Below are 24,157 nucleotides of genomic sequence, written 5' to 3'. Positions count from 1 at the left end.
AGGATTTGGGTGGGGGAGAATGTCACGATCCGATTCCTAACGACGCCATGAGTATAGAAGATACGCATGCTGGTTGGCTAAGAACATTCATTGACTGGGAATGGTTCTAGGGAAGGGGCGTACAGGACCACAGGATGGTACATCTTCAGAGTTCAGGCAAGTCGACTCGGTTCAGTTCGAGGTGCTTGTCGCTGGTCGTGGACTTGACTATGAAGAAGGGAGTTGGCCATCCCTGCACAAACTGGTCGGGAGCTGGAGCCGTTCCCCTGACGAGGCCATGGCAGACCGAAACCAGTCAGCATGTATCCTTGGGAGGGAAGGTCGTGGTGGCTGACCAGGGCGCTTGCGCGAGCTGAAGCAACGCCTTGGTGCCGCACGGGCTGTGCCGCTGCGCCAAATCTCTAGGCCCGTGACAAATGGTATCAGAGCAGGACTTGGGGAAAAGCACAGAGGTGTGCCCTCTTGTCGATCCGGGGGTCTTGAGAATGAAGACGGTGCACTGAAAAAGCGTCGGTGGGTAATCAATGCTGTTGGAGGAGAGCCTCCATCTCCCCATGAAGATGCGTCCTTTAAGCCGAAGGGCCGCGCGCACCAAAGTTCTTGCAAGTTCAAGAGGCGTGCAAACCGTTGTGAAGGGCGGGTATCAAGTCAGCCGGAGGGCGCTTGTTTGCTCGGGATGTCGCGGAGGCGGCATAACGTGGGGTTGCGTCTTGAAGAAGTGGGCGTCCCTTTAGCCCGAAACCCTATCATTGGGCGAGTGCAGCCAGGGGTTGTACAAGGAAGCGATGGTGGGCAGGCGAGCATACCACTTGGAGGAGACAGGCTTTGGAATGTTGGACGCAGCGGAGTCAGCGCCGCACTGCGACGAGGGCGTCGCAGGATTTGGGTGGGGGAGAATGTCACGATCCGATTCCTAACGACGCCATGAGCATAGAAGATACGCATGCTGGTTGGCTAAGAACATTCATTGACTGGGAATGGTTCTAGGGAAGGGGCGTGCAGGACCACAGGATGGTACCTCTTCAGAATTCAGGCAGGTCGACTCGGTTCAGTTCGAGGTGCTTGTCGCTGGTCGTGGACTTGACTATGAAGAAGGGAGTTGGCCATCCCTGCACAAACTGGTCAGGAGCTGGAGCCGTTCCCTTGACGAGGCCACGGCAAGCCGAAACCAGTCAGCATGTATCCATGGGAGGGTAGGTCGTGGTGGCTGACCAGGGTGCTTGCGCGAGCTGAAGCAACGCCTTGGTGCCGCACGGGCCGTGCCGCTGCGCCAAATCTCTAGGCCCGTGACACTAAGCCCCAAAGAAAGCTCAAGGCCAATCCGAGAGCACCAATCCAGTCCCACAACCATAGACAAGAATTAATATTTGGTGGACTAGTTAAATATAGACTATTGAATTGAAAAATAGTCCCAAAATAGTATATTAATAAGTTACAAAATTTCGTAACCAAAGGTTTTTTATTAAATCAGTTTACTAAATGTCAAATAGACTAAGACTACCTAATAATTTTTTCATAGGCAGAGTTTACGACCACAAACAAGCCCCAAACGAACTTAGGGTCATTACTCCAGCTGAGCAGCTTACAACCACAAACCATTACACAGCAGCTTACAACCACAAAACACAGTGAATCGATCTGGTGCAGCCACAAACCATTACACAGCAGCAGCAGCATACATCGTGGGATCAATACCGCCCAAATGCCACGCGCGACAATATCTTATTGAATCTTGCCACATAGCTTTATAGTTTATACCATAGTAAATATTTTGCGTGGCGTGATATTGTTGCAGACCGCGCAATAGTGGGGCTTGCGTTGGCAAATTCAAACATGATGCTGATGATGTCCACTTCATCATTCCCCCCTCTGCTGAGTCTCAAAAGAAACCTCACTACTACTAACACTGCTCCCAGCCTTCACCAACCTGACATCAGCAGAAGAAGAAGAAGGACCCCACAAAACCTAACAACTATGGAGATGGTTTCATCAGATAATCAGGCGGTGGTGGTTACAGCATCAGCAGATGATGATGAATCTCCATTGGTATCTTCTTCTTCATCTTCGGCTTCGGATGTTGTGAAAAATTTCTACAGAGGGATCAACGGCCACGACCTCGCCTCCGTGGAGGACCTCATTGCTCACAACTGCGTGTACGAGGACCTTATCTTTCCTCAACCCTTCGTTGGTCGCAAGGTATCTACATACCGAATCAATTTTCTTACTACTTCAATAATAATAATCAATTATTTAATTTATGGTTAATCCTTGGGTGCATTCTTTTGAAGTATGATTGTTGAATGCTCTTTTCTTTGTAGATTTAGTAAATGGTATGTATTATTGACCCCAAAATTAAAATTGAGTTTGTTAGGGAAAAGAAAAATAAAAGAAAATTGAGGTTCAAACAATCCAGCAACTGCTTTTAGAAGTTGATTGTAAGACATTGATGCCATATCTCAGTCATTACTGCTTTGTGTTTCATCTCAAGCATTGGCTTATCATCAAAATTTTATGCAGGCAATTCTTGATTTCTTCAACAAATTCATTGACTCAATCAGCTCTGATCTGCAGTTTGTTATCGATGATCTATCTAATGAGGATACCTCAGCTGTTGGGGTTAAATGGCACTTGGGTATGACAAACAATATACTCTTTTTTCCTTCTTACAATTATGAGGATACCTCCTCAGCTGTTTGTTACCTTTCAATAAAACTCATAATAAAAATTATAACAGAATGGAAGGGAAAGCCTTTTCCTTTTAGCAGAGGATGCAGCTTTTATCGGTTAAACGTGGTTAATGGCAAGAGGCAAATCATGTAAGTGAAACTTTCATTTTAGAAGGCTACCCTATTTAAAGAATTTCGGCTCTTTCTGTACCTTAAAACCATATATATTGTGATGAATCTAATGTTCATATGGTTGCCAAGAAGGCAGATGATAAGTTTGAATGACAGAACTATCTAGGGTGGAACTGTGGGTTATTTTATATGTTCTTTATCAAAAAACTAAGCATTAGGTGAAACATAATATCATGACAAAAGATGATTGAAAAGTATTGCCATTTCAGTTTAGAAAAAGAAAAGATGGGAGTTCTCCAAATTTTGAATTGGAACACATGCTACATGTGACAAAAAATATTTATTACTGAAATTTAGTTTGTTGAATCAAGTACTATATAATTTCAAGAACTGTTATCTCATTTAGATGCAGAAGCTCACCAGGTAACCATAACTTATCTATTTCTTTGTGTACAGGGAAGAAATAAAAATAGAATAACAATAATAATTATAAAGTTGTTCAAGCTGGGTATGCCATTTTCAAATATCTTTGCGCGGAATAGTAAAAAATGTTAGAACTAGTACAGTCTAAACTTAAAAGTTCAACTGATGTTTATAAATTTTAGTGTCAGTGTGTATCAATCATTCAATTCAAATGATCATGAATTGATGGTTAACTAAAGTACAAACATTGTTTGCTAGCAGTTAGTTATATCTCAAATATTGTAGCTTGCCCATATATCATGGATTTTTGATTTGGATTTATTTCAACGTAGTTCAGAATGTAGGATTGCTCTGAATAGACACTTATCTAAATGGTGGAATTATGTTACTTCATTGGATTTTTATTTTTATTTTTATTTATTTATTTATTTTTTTTCTGTTTGTAACTTAATAAAGTTATATTCTGATATTATAACTGTCTAGTGGTTGTACTTGGATAAAGGTATTCTCTTATTTTGCTAGAAAACTTGCTTTTTGCAAATAAAGTAAGCTATTTCTTCTATTAGTAATTTTTCAAGTAGAAGTATCATTAAGAAACACCAAAGACAAAGAGGGTATGCCCCATGTATACCTGAAGTATGCAATACAAGATTAGAATCCTCATTTCAGCTAAAAACTTAAAATAGGTTTTCAACAAGGATGAAATGTTTTGGTAATGCATTCTATGTTTGGGAGCACAAATAGGTGTTGGGTGCGCCCATGTATACAGGGAGTTGTGTGGGATGACTAGTTGGATATGGGGGCGGACATGGGGGGAGGGGATAGGGGGATTGATGCTAATTGCAGGGAGTTGTGGGTTAGGGATAATGCCGGGGTTGTCGGCAATCTAGTTGGGGTGACCTTTTTGGGGGAGCATTGTCAGACAGCGGGAATGTTTCAAGATTTTAATAACAACCAGAAAGTGGGGGGTCAGAGAAGGCAGCCTATGGAGAAGGGGAAGAGGGAGGTGAGGAGCCTTATATCGAATTTTAACTACTAGGGGAAGAGTGGGGGGTCGAGGGAGAGGGGAAGAGGGAAGGAGAACTTATTTGTTTGCTCATGAAGTTACACATTATTTCATGGAATGTCCAAGGTCTCAATGACCCGGAGAAGAGGAAGATAGTGAAGTTGGCAATTCGAAAGTGGAATGTAAATGTGGTTTGTTTGCAAGAAACGAAGCTCTCCTCAGTTTCGGATAAGGCTGTTAGAAGCCTTTGGGGTGGGATATTAGTGGATTGGGTTGCTTTGGATGGCTCGGGCTCCTCGGGGGGCATTCTTGTGATGTGGGATAAAAGATGGGTCTCAAAGCTTGATGTGTGGATGGGAAGTTTTTCAATGTTTTGTATGCTTTCTACGGAGGAGGATGGTTTTCATTGTATCTTCTCGGGTGTCTACAACCCCAATGAGGATAGCGTTCGCCATTTGTTGTGGGAGGAGCTAGGCTATGTTCGAAGAAGATGGCCTGTTCCTTGGTGCGTTGGAGGGGCTTTTAATGCTATCCAATCCCCTAGGGAGAGGTCAATGGGGGGAAGGTGGGATTTGGTTATGGAGCAGTTTTCCGAGTTTATTGACGATTTTCAGTTATTGACTTGCTTTGGACGGGGCAATTTTTACTTGGTCCAGTGGTAGAGACTAGAGAGTCTCCCACTCTCTCTCTCGTTTGGATAGATTTTTTGTGTCTGGATATTGGGAGGAGAAGTATCCAGATGTTGTTCAAGCGGCTTTGGCTCGACCAACTTCGGATCATATTCCTTTGGTTTTGGATTGTGGGGGATTACAGAAAAGAAGCTCTCCTTTTAAATTTGAGAATATGTGGCTTTGAGCTGAGGGTTTCATAGAGAGGGTTCGCTCTTGGTGGGAGGGCTATGATGTGACGGGCACCCCAAGTTTCATCCTTGCTGGGAACTGCGGTGTTTGAAGGAGGACATTAAAAGATGGAATAAGGAGGATTTCGGGAACTTAGAATGGAGGAAGAACCTAGCGCTTTCAGAGATTGCTGTTATTGATTGCATGTAGGGTTTGGGTGATTGTGTGGAGGCTTTGAGAAGTAGGAGGGTGGACTGCTAGGTGGAGTTTGTTGAGATTGCTGTGGTTAAAAGAGGGGGATCAAAATACGAAGTTCTTCCATAGACTTGCTAATGCTCATCGAAGGGGAAACCATATTGGGAGGATGTGGGTGGAAGGGAAGTTATTGTGCAAGGATGAGGAGGTGTGTAGAGGAATTGCCTCTTTTTCTCAGAAGTTATTTACTGAGACTCACAGTTGGAGACCGCTGCTTGGGGGCCTCCAGTTCGATTTGATTTCCAAGGCGGAGAGTGATGGTTTGGAGAGACCTTTTTCTAAAGAGGAAGTGTTGAAGGCGTTGAAAAGTTGTAATGGGGATAAATCCCCAAGTCGTGATCGGTTTTCTATGAGTTTCCTCCTTGAGAGCTGGGAGGTGGTCAGGGGGGAGGTGATGGGCACTTTTCATGCATTTGCATTTCATTCTGAGGGCCGTTTCAAGAAATGTTTGAATGCCACTTTCATTGCTCTTATCCCTAAAAAGGGAGGTGCGTCTAACATCAAAGACTTTAGACCCATTAGCTTGGTGGGATGTATCTACAAATTAATTGCGAAAGTCCTGGCTTCGAGATTGAGGGAGGTTTTGGATGGGGTTATTTCGGACTCACAAAATGCTTTTGTGAGAGGCCGTCAAATTCTTGATTCAGTCCTTATTGCGGGCGAGTGTGTTGATTCCAGATTGTGCAGTGGGGTCCAGGGTTCTTTGCAAGCTGGACATTGAGAAGGCTTATGATCATGACAGTTGGAGCTTCCTTCTTTATTTGATGGAACATATGGGTTTTGGAGAGAAATGGAGAAAATGGATTGAGTTCTGTATCTTAAGTGCTCGATTCTCCATCCTCGTGAATGGGGCTCCGATGGGTTCTTTGGTAGTTCGAGGGGTATGAGTCAGGGCGATCCCCTTTCTCCTTTTATTTTTCTCATGGTTATGGAAGCTCTTAGTAGGATGATAAAGAGGGCGGTGGATCTAGGTTTTTTGTGTTGGCTTTCGGGTGGGGAGAGACGCTCATTGTCATCTAGACATTTCCCATTTGATGTTTGCTGATTACACTTTTGTTTTTTGTGATGCTGATGTGTCCCAGATGAGATTCTTGAGATGTATTCAGATATGTTTTAAAGTTGTTTCCGGCTTGAAGGTGAATGTGGGAAAGAGTGTTAGGGAGGTTCTCGAGATTGCTACTCTTGTCGACACGCTGGTCTGTTGCATTAGCTCTTTTCCCATCTGGGCCTTCCTCTTGGGCTCAAGGAGAGTGGGTAATTGGGATCCCGTGGTGGAGAGGTTTGAGAGAAGGTTGGCAGGATGGAAGAAACAATATCTTTCGAAAGGTGGAAGGTTTACGTTAATTTTTTTTTTTTTTTTGATAAGTAAAGTAATATAGAAAGCGTTCAAAAGGGGAACGCATCCCAATAATACACAGAGGTCGAAGCCAAAGCCAAAGCCAAAGCCAAAAGAGGGATCCTAAGGACCCAAAGAGGCCAAGAAATCAACAATATCCTCTATAGATTTACAATATCTGCCCATACCCCAACAAAAAATGAAGCTAATAATACGGAATTTCAATGTTCCTATGGGAGGCTACTCCCCATCAAAAGATATATTATTCCGCTCCTTCCAAATACACCGCCAAACACATAGAGGAGCTACCCTCCAAAAAAGATGAGCGTGAGAACTCACCCCGCACCCTATCCAAGAGTCGATCAAACCTCTCGTTGTCCGGGGCAGAACCCACTCAATGCTAAACAAGCCAACGACTGCTGGAGCCTGATTTTTGGATTGTTCAGTGTCCAATGGGTTATGCCTCGGCCTTCAAGGGATTTGATTGATGCTTGGTGAGGTTGCAGTTTGGGCCCACACTTGTATTTTTGGAGGGCGGTTCCCCTTTGTGTTTTGTGGTGCTTATGGAAGGAGCGAAATAGAAGATCTTTTGATGGGAAGAATCTTCCTTGGGGGCTTTGAGTTTCATATTATTAGCTCTCTTTTTAGTTGGGATATGGGGAGAAATTGTATGTCTATTGAGGAGTTTGTTGATTTTTTGGGTTCGTTGGGTCCTTAGGACCTTTTCTCTGGCTTCGGCCTTTTTACAACTTTCGGGATGCGTTACCCTCTTGAACGCTTTCTAATACACTCTTACTCTTAGTATAGAAATTAGAAATGAGTTAAAGTTTCTATAATACTCTTATTCCATAGATGTATATAAATAATAATTCATTTTTTGTATATAGCAGCGTTCACGCCATACCCAAGTCCTACTTTTTAAGAATTTAGTGTGTCAATGTATCGATATCGTGTCCGTGTCTGTGTCCCGAGTCCGTGTCTATGCTACCTAGCTGCTGATCTTGGGTTATTAAATGTCATTCTTCCATGAATTAATTGAAAGTCTCTTAATGGTCTGTACTATACTATAAAGTTTACTTCATATTTTCCATAGGTATCTCACAATAAGACAATTTTCTTATGAATTCTGTGACTGATTCTATGTAGGGGCGACAAGAACTTCCTCATCATCCATTCTCTCAAATGTTATCTATAGCAGAAAGAATATTGAGCCGCTTGTATATGGGAAACTAATTTTAGTTTAGTGTGCGCAAATCATACTGATTATTTTATTTTTCTTATTTAATTCGTTTTACCCAATTCAACCTAATTTGTTGCTGATTTTATTTTATTGCATTTTTTCTTCTTTAAGTATACAAGGATAGGCTGCGTAAATTAGTGAATGAGCAAGTGTTAATTGTCTCTGAATTTCTACCAACACAACGCTCTTAAAAATCTTCTGAATTGGTTGATTATTATTGAAAGGGAATTATCTTATACTTTTAAAAACAGTTATGGGCGAGACTCTGTGGAACCTGCTATCAAGCCTGGCGAGGCAGCTTTGGTATGTGTCTTTGCTCTTGTTCATGATTATTTATGCATACGTATATATGTGCATACATATGACAAATTATTCTATTAAGCACCACCATTATTGGTTTAATCTATTGAATATAGGAATTACAGAGAAGAAAACAGTGTATGGGATCTGAAAAATATTTTGGAGAGACACAGGCGACCCGTGGCCCTCTCTCACTTATTTTATAGAACAACTTATAGTACAAGAAAAATGACCAACATGCCCTTATAAGAAATACAAAATATGCCTATATACATTCTAACAATACCCCTCACACCGGTGAGTATATATAATGTTGTTCACAGTTATATATATGAGAGGGAGAGAGAAGTTTCAGACTTGTCTATATTCATTATGCTTTAAAAACCTAATAAAGTGTACAAGGCTTATATAAAGAGTACAAGTCTTACTTAACTACACAAGGGCCCCTATCAACTTTCTGTAATTACATAATGGCCCAACACTTATATAGATATATATATATAACATTCTAACACTCCCCCTCAAGCTGGAGAATATATATCAAATAATCCCAGCTTGGAACAGACAGTTCTTAACCGGTTATGACCCAATGCTTTGGTAAACATATCAGCTAATTGATCTTCAGACTTCACAAATGGAGTAGAGATGCTCCCACTTAATATTTTTTTCTCGAATGAAGTGACAATCAACTTCAATATCTTTGGTCCTCTCATGAAACACAGGATTTGATACAATGTGAACTGCTGCTTGATTATCACAAAACAATGGAGTAGGAGCCTCAACTATTAACCCAAGTTCTTTTAGAAAATGTTGTATCCATGTCAACTCACTAGTGGTATGGGCCATTGCCCTATATTCAGTTTCAGCACTAGATCGAGCTACCACCGTTTGTTTTTTACTTTGCCATGTAACAAGATTTCCTCCTACAAATGTGCAGTATCCTGTAGTAAATCTCCTATCTGAAGGAGAACCAGCCCAGTCAGCATCTGTAAAACCTTTCACCCTGAGATGACCATTTGATTTATATAGTAACCTTAAACCTGGAGCTTTCTTGAGATATCGTATAATCCGAAGAACAACAATCCAATGTGGCATTCTAGGAACTTCCATGAACTAACTTACAACACTAATTGCATATGAAATATCAGGTCGAGTGATAGTGAGATAATTTAATTTCCCAACAAGGCGACGAAACCTGCTCGGGTCATTAAATAGATCACGCTCATCAGATACAAGTTTTGTATTTGAATCCATAGGAGTATTAACCGGACGACCACCCAACATACCTATTTTTTCTAATAAATCCAACACATATTTGCGTTGGGATAAACTTATATCCTTCTTGGATCTAGCAACTTCAATGCCCAAGAAATACCTAAGTTTACCCAAGTCTTTAGTGTGGAATTGATATTGCAGAAACAACTTCAACTTAGCAATGCCTTAAGAATCATCACCTGTGATCACAATATCATCTACATACACCACAAGAAATATGAAGCCAGCTTTAGTGCGCTGGTGAAACACCGAATAGTCGGTCTGACATCTCTTAAGACCAAATTTTAACGCCACCTCAGAGAATTTTCCAAACCAAGCCCGTGGAGATTGTTTCAATCCATACAGAGCCTTTTTAAGGCGACAAACAGTGTGAAGATACTCCCCCTGAGCAACAAACCTAGGTGGTTGCTCCATATAAACCTCTTCTGCTAAGTCACCATGCAAAAAGGCATTTTTAACGTCTAACTGAAACAGAGGCCAATGTCTATTAGCAGCAAGAGAAATCAAAACACGAATAGAAGAAATCTTAGCAACGGGAGAAAGTGTCTCGTCATAGTCAATACCATAAGTTTGGGTATAACCTTTGGCAACAAGACGTGCTTTTAAACGCTCAACAGACCCATCTGGAAGATACTTCATAGTATATACCCAGCGACAACCAACAGGTTTGACATCCGGAGGTAATGGAACAAGATCCCATGTGCCATTCTTATGCAAAGCATCCATTTCATTTTGCATTGCTTTCCTCCAGCCCAAATCAGATAACGCATCTTGCACAGTCTTAGGAACGAATGTAGTAGACAACTGAGAGGAAAAACAGGAGAATGATGGCGATAAGGAATTATAAGAGACATAATGAGCAATGGGATGGTTAGTAACACATGAGCGAGGAGCTTTACGAAGTGCAGTAGGCAAGGAGTCAGACACAGTGGAAGGCGCCGGATCCAAGGACTCTGAAGACGATGGAGGAGGCACGATAACCGATGGCTTTGGTCTTCGAGTGTACACCTGTAACGGGGCAGATAAAGGAACAAGAGATCGAGGTTGAAGAGAGAGTGAGGGAAGAGGAACGGCAGAAGGAGGCGACTCAAGAGTGATATCAAGAAGTGAATCAGTATCTGAAAAATATGGGATGGACTCAGAAAACGTTACATCTGCGCTAATAAAGTACCGTTGAGAAACAGGACTATAGCAGCGATAACCTTTATGAGAGCGAGAGTAGCCAAGAAATACACACTTTGTGACACGTGGGTTTAATTTATCAAAACCAAGACCAAGATTGTGGACATAACATACACATCCAAAAACCCTAGGAGGAAGAGAAAACAAGGGAGAATCAGGAAATAAAATAGAATGTGGAGATTTGCCATCTAATACAGATGACGGCATACGGTTAATAAGATGACAGGCAGTAAGAACAGCATCACCCCAAAACCGTTTAGGCATGCGCATATGAAACAAAAGAGCACGAGTTACTTCTAAGAGATGTCGATTCTTACGTTCTGCAACGCCATTTTGTTGTAGAGTATAAACACATGAATTTTGATGAATAATTCCTTTATCACTTACATATGTATCAAATGGAGTTGAAGAATATTCCTTAGCATTATCAGAACGTAGAATACGAATTGGACATCCAAACTGAGTTTTGATTTCTTTGTGAAATTTTTGAAAAATTAAAAATAACTCAGAACGATCTTTTATTAAAAACAACCAAGTCAGGCGAGAATAATCATCCACAAATGTCACAAAATAATGAAATTTATTGATTGAAGAATGTTTTATTGGACCCCATACATCTGAATGAACCAAATGAAAAGGACTAGAAACACGATTATTAACCCTAGACTTGAAAGACACACGATGGTGCTTACTAAGTTGACAAACTTCACATGACAAGAATTTCAAATGACTAAGACTAGGAACTTGACGCTTCAAAACTTGAAGTGACGGGTGACCAAGGCGACAGTGCCACTGGAATGGAGATAGAGAAGACTGAAGAGCCACAGGAGAAGATTCGAAATCAAAATAATATAAGCCACCAGCTTCATGCCCCGTACCAATCATCTTCTTCGTCTTGAGATCCTGAAACACACAAGAAGTAGGATCAAATGTAACAGAGCACTGGAGAGATTTAGTAAGCTTACTGATAGACATTAAATTAAAGGGAAACTGTGGAACATGTAAAACAGACGATAGAGACAATGAATCACTAAGTGGAGTTGTCCCCAAACCTGAAACCTGAGTGGATGAACCATTAGCAAGAGTAACACTTTGAGAAGGATGTACAGAATGAAAATTAGATAGAAGAGAAGAACATCCGGTCATATGATCAGATGCTCCAGTGTCTATGATCCAAGGATTGCGAGTGGAAGACAATAGACATGTGTGTGCAGTACCTGATTGGGCAAAAGTAGCCGTGGAAGATGAATTCGATGCTTGCTTATAAGACAAAAACTGGGTACACTCATCCCGTGGAACAGGAACTGTATCTGATTCAACTACGTTGTGTGATCCAGAAGCAACATCATTCGGAGAAGAGGAAACTTGATTGGCATAATTAGATGGTTTCCCATGAAGATCCCAACAAAAGTTCACAGTATGATTAGAAAGACCACAATGGGTACACTTTCTGAATTCCCTGCCACGGCCACGTCCTCCACGTGAATCACGACCACCACGGGTGGAGCGTCCCCCACGACCTCCACGGTAAGTATTATGTTCACCCTTTGAGACCACTAATGCTGAACGCTCACCACTCTGTCCAGTATTCAAATTTGAGGTATCACTTGCAAGGGTAGCACGCTGAAGTCTAGAAAATACCTCAGCAAGAGATGGAAGTGTTGGACTGTTCATAATCTGTGCACGAAAAGGCTCATATGCTGATGATAAACCAGTAAGAAAACGAACAACATTAAAGTCTGCACGCTGTTGTTGTATACTGCGAACATCACCTGTAATGGGCTGATACATATTCAGCTCTTCACAGACTCCCATACGCACGCTGTTGTTGTATACTGCGAACATCACCTGTAATGGGCTGATACATATTCAGCTCTTCACAGACTCCCATAACTTTAGAATAATACTCTTCTATACTTTGAGTACCTTGTTCAAGATTGAAGTACTACTTACAGAGCTCATAAACACGAGTGATATTACTTGTCCCAGAATACAATTGCTGCAATCTGTCCCATACCTCCTTGACAGTATCCAATACTGTTTATCATCATAGAGATGATCTGAGCATCTTCCTTTTCCCATGCATCAAAGGAGGCATCGGCTGCCTTGGGTTCCTCTTTAGTCAAATGAGAACCAAGACCTTTGCCTTTGAGGAAAATGGCAACAGATTTAGCCCACAATATGTAATTCTTCCCATTCAGTTTAACTGAAGTCATGGGAGAATGAAGACTGTTCGTGGGTGACAGTAAATCTGAACTAGATGCCATGTTGAATCCAGCAAAACAGAGAAGAAAAACGCGGGAGAGAAAAAAAATAGATTTTGTATTCTAGCCGAACCTGGAAAACGGGTCGGATCTGGAACAGGGTCAAACGGGTTGGACTGACCTGGGCTATCCAGGTTTAGCATACCAGGGTTGAAGTAACCATAACCATGTAGCCAAACAGAGGTCTTCTTCACACCTTCACGGACGCCGGGGAATAACGCGGCGGCAACGACGGCGACCCAATCACAAGTAACGGCCGAACCAAGATCGTTGCAACTTCCGGCCGACAGAGATGAACCTCACCTCTGCGAATCAAGATTGCAGAGGTCGATGAGCTTGCTGGTAACCAAAGAGAAGCTGCCTGCGACGACGAACACGGTAGAGACGACGACGAGCAACTCCCAGATCTGACGACGCCGCAGATCTGATGACGATGAACAAGCCACTGCTGATGACGACAAACAAGGAACCGATGAACCGATGGTAGAGATCACCAACACCACAACTGCAATTCGAATCTTAGACAAGAAGAACCCAATTACAGATTCTCACACCCATGATCGTACGCTTTGATACCATGTTCACAGTTATATATATGAGAGGGAGAGAGAAGTTTCAGACTTGTCTATATTCATTATGCTTTGAAAACCTAATAAAGTGTACAAGGCTTATATAAAGAGTACAAGTCTTACTTAACTACACAAGGGCCCCTATCAACCATCTGTAATTACATAATGGCCCAACACTTATATATATATATATATATATATATATATATATAACATTCTAAGAAATGTAATCTCAGCTTGGAACAAATAAACTTCAAATGCTTATAATGTAGAGCTTTAGTAAACATATCAGCAAGTTGATCTTTAGATTTAACAAATGGCGTAGAGATGTCTCCGCTCAATATTATATCTCGGATAAAGTGATAGTCAACTTCAATATGGTTGGTTCTCTGATGTAATGTGGACAGCTGCTTGGTTATCACAAAATAACAGAAGAGGGTCTTCACTGTCAAGCCAAGTTCAGAAAATGTTGTAGCCATGTTAACTCCCTAGAGGTGTGGGCCATCGCCTTGTACTCAGCTTCAGCACTGGAATGAGCTACCACTCTGTGCCTCTTACTCCTCCATGTTACCAAATTACCACCTAAGAAGGTGCAGTATCTTGTAGTGGATCTTCCATCTAAGGGAGAACCAGCCCAATCAGCATCTGTAAAACCTTCCATCTTAAGGTGTCCATTTTGTTTATACAACAACCCGGAGCTTGCTTAAGATATTGAATAATCCAAATGACAACATTCCAATGAGGCACTCTAGGCGCACCCATGAATTGACTCACTACGCTAATTGCATACGAGATATTAGGTCGAGTAACGGTGAGATAAATTAGTTTCCCAACCAGGCGACGGTATCTACTAGGGTCATCAAATAAATCTCCCTCATCAGCTAAGAGTTTTGTGTTTGGGTCCCAACTGGACGACCACCTAACAAACTTGTTTCCTTCCAATAAGTTTAGCACATACTTCATTTGAGACAAACTTATGCCTTGCTTAGATTGAACAACTTCAATACCTAAAGTATCCAAGTTTACCCAAGTCTTAATGTTAAGAATTTTGTAATTCTAATATTGTAATTGGCATCTTTTGTTGTACAAAACTTATTCTATGTAATTTAATGATTATATGTTTTAGTGAGTGAGATAGAAATAAAATAGGTAGATGATTTGAGTATGAAGAAAAGATTGCTTGAAGATGACTACATCAAAAGGGCAAAAAGGTCAAAAAATCTTCAAAAGGCAAATTAGTCAAACAACTACTTTAAAGGGCAAAACAGTCCAGAGTTCTACTACAAAGGGCAAAATAGTCCAAGAACTTCATCAAAGGGGAAAATAGTCCAAGTTCTTCTACAAAGGGCAGATTAGTATGAAGAACAGCTTCAAAGGGCTAAGATGTAATCTTCTCAAGTATGGGCTTCAAAGGTAAGAATCACACTTAAATTTCATCTATCACCATTTAGGTGTATGCATACATGTTATACATGATCAAATGCTTTTAGGATTTTAGGTGTATAGTAAATCCTATGGTATTTTATTTATTTAATTTATATATATATTTTAGGAAAAAAAATTGATTTTCATGATAAAAATATATATAGTATTATTAGATTAAGTTTCTAGAGAGCTTTCTACAAAACATATATGTTATATATATATATATTTCCTAAAAATATATAGAAAGCAAATATTGCTTAGGATCAGTTTTGGTAAAAGTGCTAATATTTTCTCATATTGATTTTTAGCATATCTTGAGCATAAAAAATAAGTTTTCTGAAAATTGCATGCGAGGTATTTTTATTAAAGTTCTAAGATGCCTTAGACACCATGTATGAGTATGCATCAAGTAAAACTTCTTCTAGAGCCTTCTAGCACGTGTTATGATGATTAAAACTTGTGTTTAATTAATTTAAGTCAATCTTAAGTCAAAGAAGTCGAAAACAGATAGTTGCTATGCAAACTTCGATCGACAGACTTGCTGAGGACATCGATCGAACTTAATGAAGCCTTGATCAATAGAAGACTATTCAAGTAAGATCGACGGAAACATGTGTATTAAACTTAATTTCCTATTTAAATTTGCTTGAATTTTATTTTTGGTAATATTTTAGTGGGTTAAGTTTAAAATGTTTTTCAAAAAAGGCACAGACTTAATATTCTTTTAGAATAGTCTTTTCTTATATTTTATTTATTTTAATTGGTATCTAATATACGGCTTGGAAAACAAGTTTACTTGGAGATCAAGTTATTTGAGTGGGGAGCAAATACTGTTCTCTATGTTTAGAAGATCTGAAAATACAGATCGGGTGCCAGACATTTAGTCAAACAGCCCCAGAGTGCTTAACACCGCCAAAAGTATTCTTTTATTTATTTGTTTATCCACGAGTGTTCTATGTGAGAGTTCTACTTATGTGTATCCATAAGAGTGTGTGTGAGATATTTTTTTATGTGAGTTGAGGGCACCACACTTAATATATAAGACTATATATCTTGTGATTTGTTTTTTATACATTATACATACGTATCATACACTTTGCATTAGATATGGTGATTATGATGTTAAACGTGTGTTGATATATATTGCTGCAGTACGAGCTGAAAGTTCAACATCAACACACTGTAACGACCCGAACCGTAGGTCCGAACCGTTAACCAGGTCCTTACCCGAACTCGAGGTCACCTAAGTCTATCTCCATCATGTCTAAAGTCAACACATCGTTCTCAAGTCTTAATATGCTTAAAAAGGCTTTAAACAACACTTCAACGCTCAAGGAATGATCATACAAGAGGAGGAACAAAATGCACAGGACAGCTTCATTTCGGTCGGTTGTTGCCCAAACAGGAACTGGAGCTACTGGAATGTTCAGCCGACCGAAGACCTATTTCGGTCGGCCGAAATGGCCCTACGAGCTCTAAACCTGTTACTGGACAGCAACAAGAGAGAAAATGAAGAAAGGCTTTGGTAGGGACTATGAAGTTGATTCAAAACTTGCTCTAACAAACTGAAAAGTAACTTTCTACATTCCTTGGATAAAAACATCAACAATCTATCACATTACAACATCACTCTTCTCATTCAAATAAGAAATATACAAGATCTTTACAAATAGTCCAATTTGCATCAAAATTGAGTCAAAGGTTTATAATTACAATACATAGCTATGCTGTCCAAACTTAATACATTACAAAATGATGCTTTACAATAAAACGGCCCAAGACTACAAAATAGTTGCAAAACACACACTTCTATTCTCCTCATGCTTGTGGTGGATTGTTATCCGCCACCTCCTTTGTGTGACCTGAAAAATGTTAATGAAGGGGTGAGCAAAAGCTCAGTAGGAGGTGCCTATGACACACCTCTTGAGACCCCATGAATTCATACAATGAATAGATAAAATGATAGCGGGATCATGCTATGCCGGGGAGAAAACAACTACAATACCACATCATTAACCCAAGTCCGTGGCATCCTTTGGGGCCCAGATAACTCAACCACGCTAAGGCGATCTCCCTAGTCCCCTCTAGGCCACACTAACGCCGCGGTCCCTAGGCAACTCCTAGGCGGCCGGGTTTTTCGCAACCCTTTTCAAAAACTTTTCCCAAAACCCTTTTTATTTCTTTTAAAATCAGCTTCCCATTTCTTTCTCAATGCTTATGCATGAATGCATCATGCCATTTCATGCCATGTCAATACTTATAATCACACATTTAAATCAAGTCTAATCTACTTGGCATGCTTCACATGAAATCCAAAATAATATGCTTTCATTCAACAATAATTCAAGCATAGCAAGCATATAATACATGAATTTATTTCATATAAGCATGCATTATCATAATACATCAATTAACACATACTTACAATTTCATATACATTATTTAAACAATTTTTTTGCAAGAGTTCATACAAGATAGGCATGCTAGAATACAATATATACAAGAAAAATTCGCAAAAGTGCAAGAATGTATGAATTAGGAACCCCTATCTCACTTAGATGCAAAAACCTCCAAAATGATTCCAAAATTTGAAAATCAAGTGTTGGCCAAAATGGTGCTTGGCTCCTATCAACACGTAGATCACAACGAGCTCTCCGATTTGTCACAAACGGCACCAACAATTTCTTAAAATTGAGAGAGTAATCAAAGTTTGAATTTTGATGAGAAACGAAAAAGAAAAACAAGGAAATGAGAGGAAGAGAGAGCTTTTACGGGGAGAGAGAAAAGTGAGGCCAAAATGAATTAGGAACCCCTATCTCACTTAGATGCAAAAACCCCCAAAATGATCCCAAAATTTGAAAATCAAGGGTTGGCCAAAATGGTGCTTGGCTCCTACCAACACGTAGATCACAACGAGCTCTCCAATTTGTCACAAACGGCACCAACAATTTCTCAAAATTGAAAGAGTAATCAAAGTTTGAATTTTGATGGGAAACGAAAAAGAAAAACAAGGAAATGAGAGGAAGAGAGAGCTTTTACGGGGAGAGAGAAAAGTGAGGCCAAAATGGCCTCTTGGCCACTAAATCAATTAAGTGGTGGGTCCCACCACTTAAGAAAAATCTAACCTTTTAAAACCTTTAAGCATATATATGCATATAGGTATTTTAAACCACAACCACACAATTCAACTTGCAACAATATAATTATGCACAATGAAATAATACATAACATGCAATAGACTCACGACACAACCCCCGTACACAACAATTCCGGTAGCGGGTCCCACCTGGGACCTTTCGGCCCGAAAAAGGGAAAAATGCCGAAATGGCAACCAGTACATTTCCAAGAGTCCTGAACTCAATGGAATGTCTCAACTAACTCTCGGACACACTCGGCACACCTCACGGTGTCCGGCATGCAAAACGAGAAAAGACGAAAATGCCTTTGCAAAAACAGAAAATCCCAAAAAATGAAAAATGGCAAAAAACAGAAACATTAAACACACGGCCACGAAGTGCTACAAACCAATAACTAACCAAAAGTGAAGTGGTGGACAAGATTGGTTGACGGAACGATTCCGAGGTGAAGAAGCTGTGCATGATGGGAATTGGGCAATTAGGTTGAAATTGAGCATGGGGTAATTCAATTGTATGTGAACGAGCATTGAAGATTTGTTGTCTTGCTAAGTCTGGAGATAAACTAGTGTTCATCGTGTTGAATTGGACTAGTTGTACACTCTTTCTTCATAGTGAATTTCTTTGGTGTGCCAAGTCCGAGGTTTTTCTGACCTATCGTTGGGGTAGGTTTTTCCTCATATATTTGGTGTGCAAATCTCTATCTCTTTTACTTTATTGCACATATTGATTGCTTATTTAGGCTATGTGTTTGATGTATGCTTGAATGTTTATCATGATAAAATCATCACACATATTTGCTTGAATGTTGAATAGCAACTAAACCAGATTAAACCAATCACTAGGAAGTGGCTATAATCAAAATAGGGGCTGCAAGTTTATCTGTTTATTTCTATATATTGAATCAGATTTAGTTTATTTGTTCGTATAGATTATCAATATATTTAAGTCTGATTTTATTTATTTAAGGGTTGTGATGTTGTGGCCCGAATTTGGTGACAGGTTGTGACCCGTTTACGACCCGACGACCCTTTGGATGAGCTTTGTGGTGGGTCGGGTTTGGGGGCTTGTCCCCAAGGAAAATTTTTTAACCGTTTTTCGCTTGTGGGTCATGGGCCCTAATTAGTACCATCTTGTAGCCCGATATACAAGTGCGCTTAGGGTTTGGAGTGGGAATAAATTAAGGCATTGAAAATCGCAGAGAAAGAGAGAGAGGGACTGAAACTTGTAATCTCTTATTATTCACATAGTGAAAACTTTTGCCGGATCTCCACCATGAATGTAGACTTTGTCGAACCATGCTAAATCTTTGTGTTCTTTGTGTGCGCTATGTTTATTTTCTGTCGTGATTATTGGTTTTAGCTTGGGTTTGTTGTGTTTGTCGTAACAAATTGGTATCAGAGCTTTCGGTTTGAAACAGAAATAGTGTCCAAATTTCTGGAAATTGAGAAGTTTAATGGCAGAAAGGATTTCAACCTGTGGCGAGTTAGAATGCAGGTTCTGTTGATTCAACATAGGTTATCCAAGGCGCTGAAGGGGAAGGATGCACTGCCAGAAAAGATTAAGGACAAATATGAGGTTATGGAGAAAGCACAGTATGTAACATAGCGGAAACGATAAAGAACAGGATTAAACCCTTGAACTCACAAAGAACACACTTACAAGAGAGAAATTGAAATTATATTGATAATGATGATATTTGTAGGCTTACATCTCTTCCCTTTATATAGGCAAGTCAAAAATAAAATAAAAAAAGAAAGTATGCGTGAAATAATATTAAAAGGGAAATCTGAGATTTGATGGAGTAAAATCCTCCTTAAATTTTGCAATGGAGAATAATATCTTCTATTACTGGCAACTACACCAAATCTCCTTTGGACTTTTCCTTATTTATTTCCTCATATTCTCCTTACCCTTTCAGCCTCCTTGATTTGCGATGATTCTTTTGACTTTTCCTTATTTATTTATTTCCTTCTACTCTCCTTACCTTTTCAGCCTCCCTGATTTGCGATGATCCTGTATGCTCAGATAATCGTGAGCGAGCTGTTCTACATCAATCTCCCCTGCGTAAAAAGAACTCGTCCCCGAGTTACCCGAATTTGGCGGATAATATTCATGTATGTCAGCCACATTGAAGGTAGAAGAAATGGTCATGTCAGCAGGTAAATCAATCACATAGGCATTGTCGTTGATTTTCTTTAGAATCTGGTACGGACCATATTTCTTGGCCTGCAGCTTGTTGTATGTTCCCACTGGAAACCTCTCTTTTCTTAGAAACACCATAACCAGGTCCCCTTCTTCAAATACTCTTTTCCTTCGTCTCTTGTCAGCTGCGGCCTTGTATTTGGCGTAAGTTTCCTTTAGATGTTTCTTGAGACTCTCTTGAATGGTCTTAATGTGCTCAGCCATTTTCTCTGTAGCAACACTCTTCCTCGGCAACTTCGGTAAGGATACTAAATCCAAAGCAACTTTTGGAGGACGACAATACACAACCGCAAACTGGGATTTGCCAGTGGACCTGTTAACCATGCAATTGTAAGCAAATTCTGCCTGGGCAAGAGCAAGATCCCACTGTTTTGGTTTCTCTCTTGAAATAAAGTGAGTTAGATTTCCAAGGGTCCTATTCACCACCTTTGTTTGGCCATCAGTCTGGGGGTGACTGGTGCTACTGAAATTAAGAGAGGTATCGAATCTTTTCCATAAAGTCCGCCAAAAGTGAGATAAAAAACTTGGTGTCACGATCTGAGGTAATGGACTGTGGCACCCTATGTAAACGAACCACCTCCTTAACGAACAGATTAGCCATTTGGACTGCATCATTCGTCTTCTTGCATGCAATAAAATGGGACATCTTGGAAAATCGATCGACCACCACAAAAATAGAGTCTGCTCCTTGCAGCGTCCTCGGCAACCCTAGAACAAAATCCATGGATAAATCCTCCCATGGAGCATCTGGAATAGGCAGCGGTGTGTAAAGACCAGTATTATGAGATTGGCGTTTATTAGTTTAGCAGATTGAGCACCGCCGCACATGGTTCTCCACGTCACGCTTGAGTTGTGGCCAATAATACCGTTCTTCTACCGGTTCTCGCATCTTATCACGCCCCAAATGTCCTCCTAATCCTCCCGTAAAGAGCTCCGTGGAATACACAACTGATTGCCATTAAAGAGAAATCCTTCCTGCATGTGCAACCCTTTAAAGGATTGGTTCATTTTATATGCTGCCCAGGCTTGGCCAAAATCTTCGTCCGCCTCATATAACTCCTTCAGGCATTCGAACCCTGTGATTTCAGCCCTCATAGTTACTAAGAAAGCTACTCTCCGACTTAGTGCATCTGCAACTTTGTTTTGTTGGCCTGACTTGTGTTTTAGCGAGGAGGTGAATCGTTGGATATAAGCCGCCCATCGCGCGTGCATCCGATTGACACTGTTTTGATTGTCAATGGATTTCAGTGCTTTGTGATCTGTAAACAGCACGAACTCTCGCTGGATAAGATAATGCTCCCATGTATGCAAAGCTTGCACCACCGCATAGAATTCCAACTCATAGGTAGTCCACTTCTTACGTGCTTCACTCAACTTCTCACTGTAAAATTCTACTGGCCTTCCTTCTTGTGATAGAACTGCTCCGATTCCCACTATTGAGGCATCACAATCTACCTGAAATAGCTTCTCAAAATCTGGAAGGACTAAGATTGGGGCTGTTGACAGTTTTTCCTTAATTAAGGCAAAACTTATCTCAGCTTCCCCTCCCCATTGGAATTTTCCTTTCTTCATGCATTCTGTGATGGGAGCCATAATACTACTGAAGTTCTTGATGAACCTTCGGTAGAACGTGGCTAAGCCATGGAAACTGCGTACTTCTCCCACATTCTTCGGTGTAGGCCACTACCGAATGGCCCTCACCTTCTCCTCATCTACCCGAATGCCATCACTACAAACCACATAGCCGAGGAATACTAGGCTTGGGGTCACAAAGCTACACTTCTTCAGATTAATGAATAGTTTATTCTTTTGCAAAGCTGTTAATACCTCTCTCAAGTGCAAAAGGTGTTCTGCCTCTGTTTGACTATAAACCAGAATATTGTCGAAAGAAACAACTACAAATCGACCAATAAATGGTTTGAGTACCTGATTCATCAACCGCATGAAAGTACTTGGTGCATTGGATAATCCGAATGGCATGACTAACCACTCATACAGTCCTTCTTTTGTTTTGAACGCCGTTTTCCACTCATCCCCAGGGCGGATTTTGATCTGATGGTATCCACTCTTGAGGTCTACTTTGGTGAAGACTTTCGATCTCGCCAACATATCCAGCATATCATCCAACTGTGGAATGTCAAATCTATACTTGACAGTGATTCTGTTAATTGTGCGACTATCAACGCACATTCTCCAACTGCCATATTTCTTCCGTATTACCCTCAAACCGACATTTTCCTCATAGGCTGGTTGCCTATTCGGTGGGTTTGGGTTGCAATTACTAGCAGGACGTCTATGATCACCGCCGTTGGGCAGCCTGTTGTTCTCGCGGTTAAGTTCTACCGTTGTCAATCTCGCCAATACTTGACGCACAGTTTTATGCATATCAGGCAAGGTTCGATTAACGTTGGTCTGGAACTCGGTAAATTCAGCCCTCAAAAGAGCTACTCCATCACGTTCACCGTCGCTGGAGGCGTTGCTTCCATTTCATGAACCGGCCATCGAAAACAAAGGCAAATCTTGGATTCAGAACCTTGCTCTGATACCAACTAACGTAGCAGAAACGATAAAGAACAGGGTTAAACCCTTGAACTCACAAAGAACACACTCACAAGAGAGAAATTGAAATTATATTGATAATGATGATGTTTGTAGGCTTACATCTCTTCCCTTTATATAGGCAAGTCAAAAATAAAATAAAAAAAGAAAGCATGCATGAAATAATATTAAAAGGGAAATCTGAGATTTGATGGAGTAAAATCCTCCTTAAATCTTGCAATGGAGAATAATATCTTCTATTGCTGGCAACTACACCAAATCTCCTTTTAACTTTTCCTTATTTATTTATTTATTTCCTTCTATTCTCCTTACTCTTTCAGCCTCCCTGATTTGCGATGATTCTTTTGACTTTTCCTTATTTATTTATTTCCTTCTACTCTCCTTACCTTTTCAGCCTCCCTGATTTGCAATGATCCTGTATGCTAAGATAATCGTGAGCGAATTGTTCTACATCAGTATGATTATGTTGTGCTTAAGTAACGAGATTCTGCAAGAAGTTACTGGAGAGACTACGGCGGATGGGTTGTGGAAGAAGTTGGAGTCCCAGTATATGATAAAATCTCTTGCGAACCGCTTGTATTTAAAGTAGCAGTTGTTCACTCTTCTGATGCGTAAAGGTTCAACTCTGAAAGGCCATCTTAACGAGGTAAACATTATCATCGTGGACTTAAATAATATTGATGTCAAGATAGAGTATGAAGATTAGGCTATTATTCTGTTGTGTTCTCTACCACCCTCGTACAAAGATGTATGACAGAACTGCTTTGTCCATGGAAGACGTGAAGGCAACTCTGAATTCCAAAGAGTTGCGGAAAAGGTCGTTTGAGGGTAATACGGAAGAGTTGCAAAAAAAGTCGTTTGGGGGTAATACGGAAAGTTTGACATAGGGTCTTTTTGTTATAGGGAGAACAAATCAGAAGGGAGGGTGTGGCAGCAGAGGTCGTTCAAAGTCTAAGAACAAAACGAAGGTGTTGATACTACATCTGTCACAAGGAAGGACACTTCAGGAAAGATTGTACGGAGCGTAAGAAGGGAAAGGAAAAATCCTCTAAAGCTGATAGTCTGGCTGTTGTAGAGGGTAATGATTAAGATGGTGGTTCACGATTTTTGTCAATGGCTGTTGCGATGAGTGAATTCTTGATTCATGTTGCTCGTTCCACGCTTGTCCAAACAGGGACTATTTTACTTCTTATCGGTCTATTGATGGAGAGAAAGTTTTGATGGGGAATGATGCGACATGGAAGGTTGTAGGTATCGGTACAGTTCGAATCAAGATGTATGATGGCATAATGAGGACATTGATTGATGTCTGGCATGTACCAGAACTGAGAAAGAATTTGATTTCCT

General features: G+C 40.4%; 1 protein-coding gene across 3 annotated transcripts in view; it reads left to right on the top strand.

The window, feature by feature from the left end:
• Positions 1–1,606: 1,606 nt before the first annotated feature.
• Positions 1,607–24,157, top strand: part of LOC132275933 (uncharacterized) — a 45,261-nt gene continuing 22,710 nt past the window's right edge. Inside the window, exons 1-5 of one of the 3 annotated variants that reach the window (XM_059777142.1) lie at positions 1,607–2,196; positions 2,572–2,632; positions 2,735–2,816; positions 8,149–8,200; positions 19,049–19,268. In XM_059777142.1, coding sequence (XP_059633125.1) covers positions 1,834–2,196; positions 2,572–2,632; positions 2,735–2,816; positions 8,149–8,200; positions 19,049–19,168 — 678 coding nt within the window. In that variant the 5' untranslated portion in view covers positions 1,607–1,833 and the 3' untranslated portion in view covers positions 19,169–19,268. Of the gene's footprint in view, positions 2,197–2,517; positions 2,633–2,734; positions 2,817–8,148; positions 8,201–19,048; positions 19,269–24,157 lie in introns of those variants that run through there. The other 2 variants (XM_059777143.1, XM_059777144.1) reach the window with 2 other exon arrangements.

The sequence above is a fragment of the Cornus florida genome, unplaced genomic scaffold (assembly GCF_030987335.1).
Source record: "Cornus florida cultivar Cherokee Brave unplaced genomic scaffold, ASM3098733v1 CherokeeBrave_3.0.0_Hap2_Chr10, whole genome shotgun sequence".
NCBI lineage: Eukaryota > Viridiplantae > Streptophyta > Magnoliopsida > Cornales > Cornaceae > Cornus > Cornus florida.
Note: the sequence above shows the minus strand (reverse complement) of the source record. Positions and strands in the feature narration are given on the sequence as shown.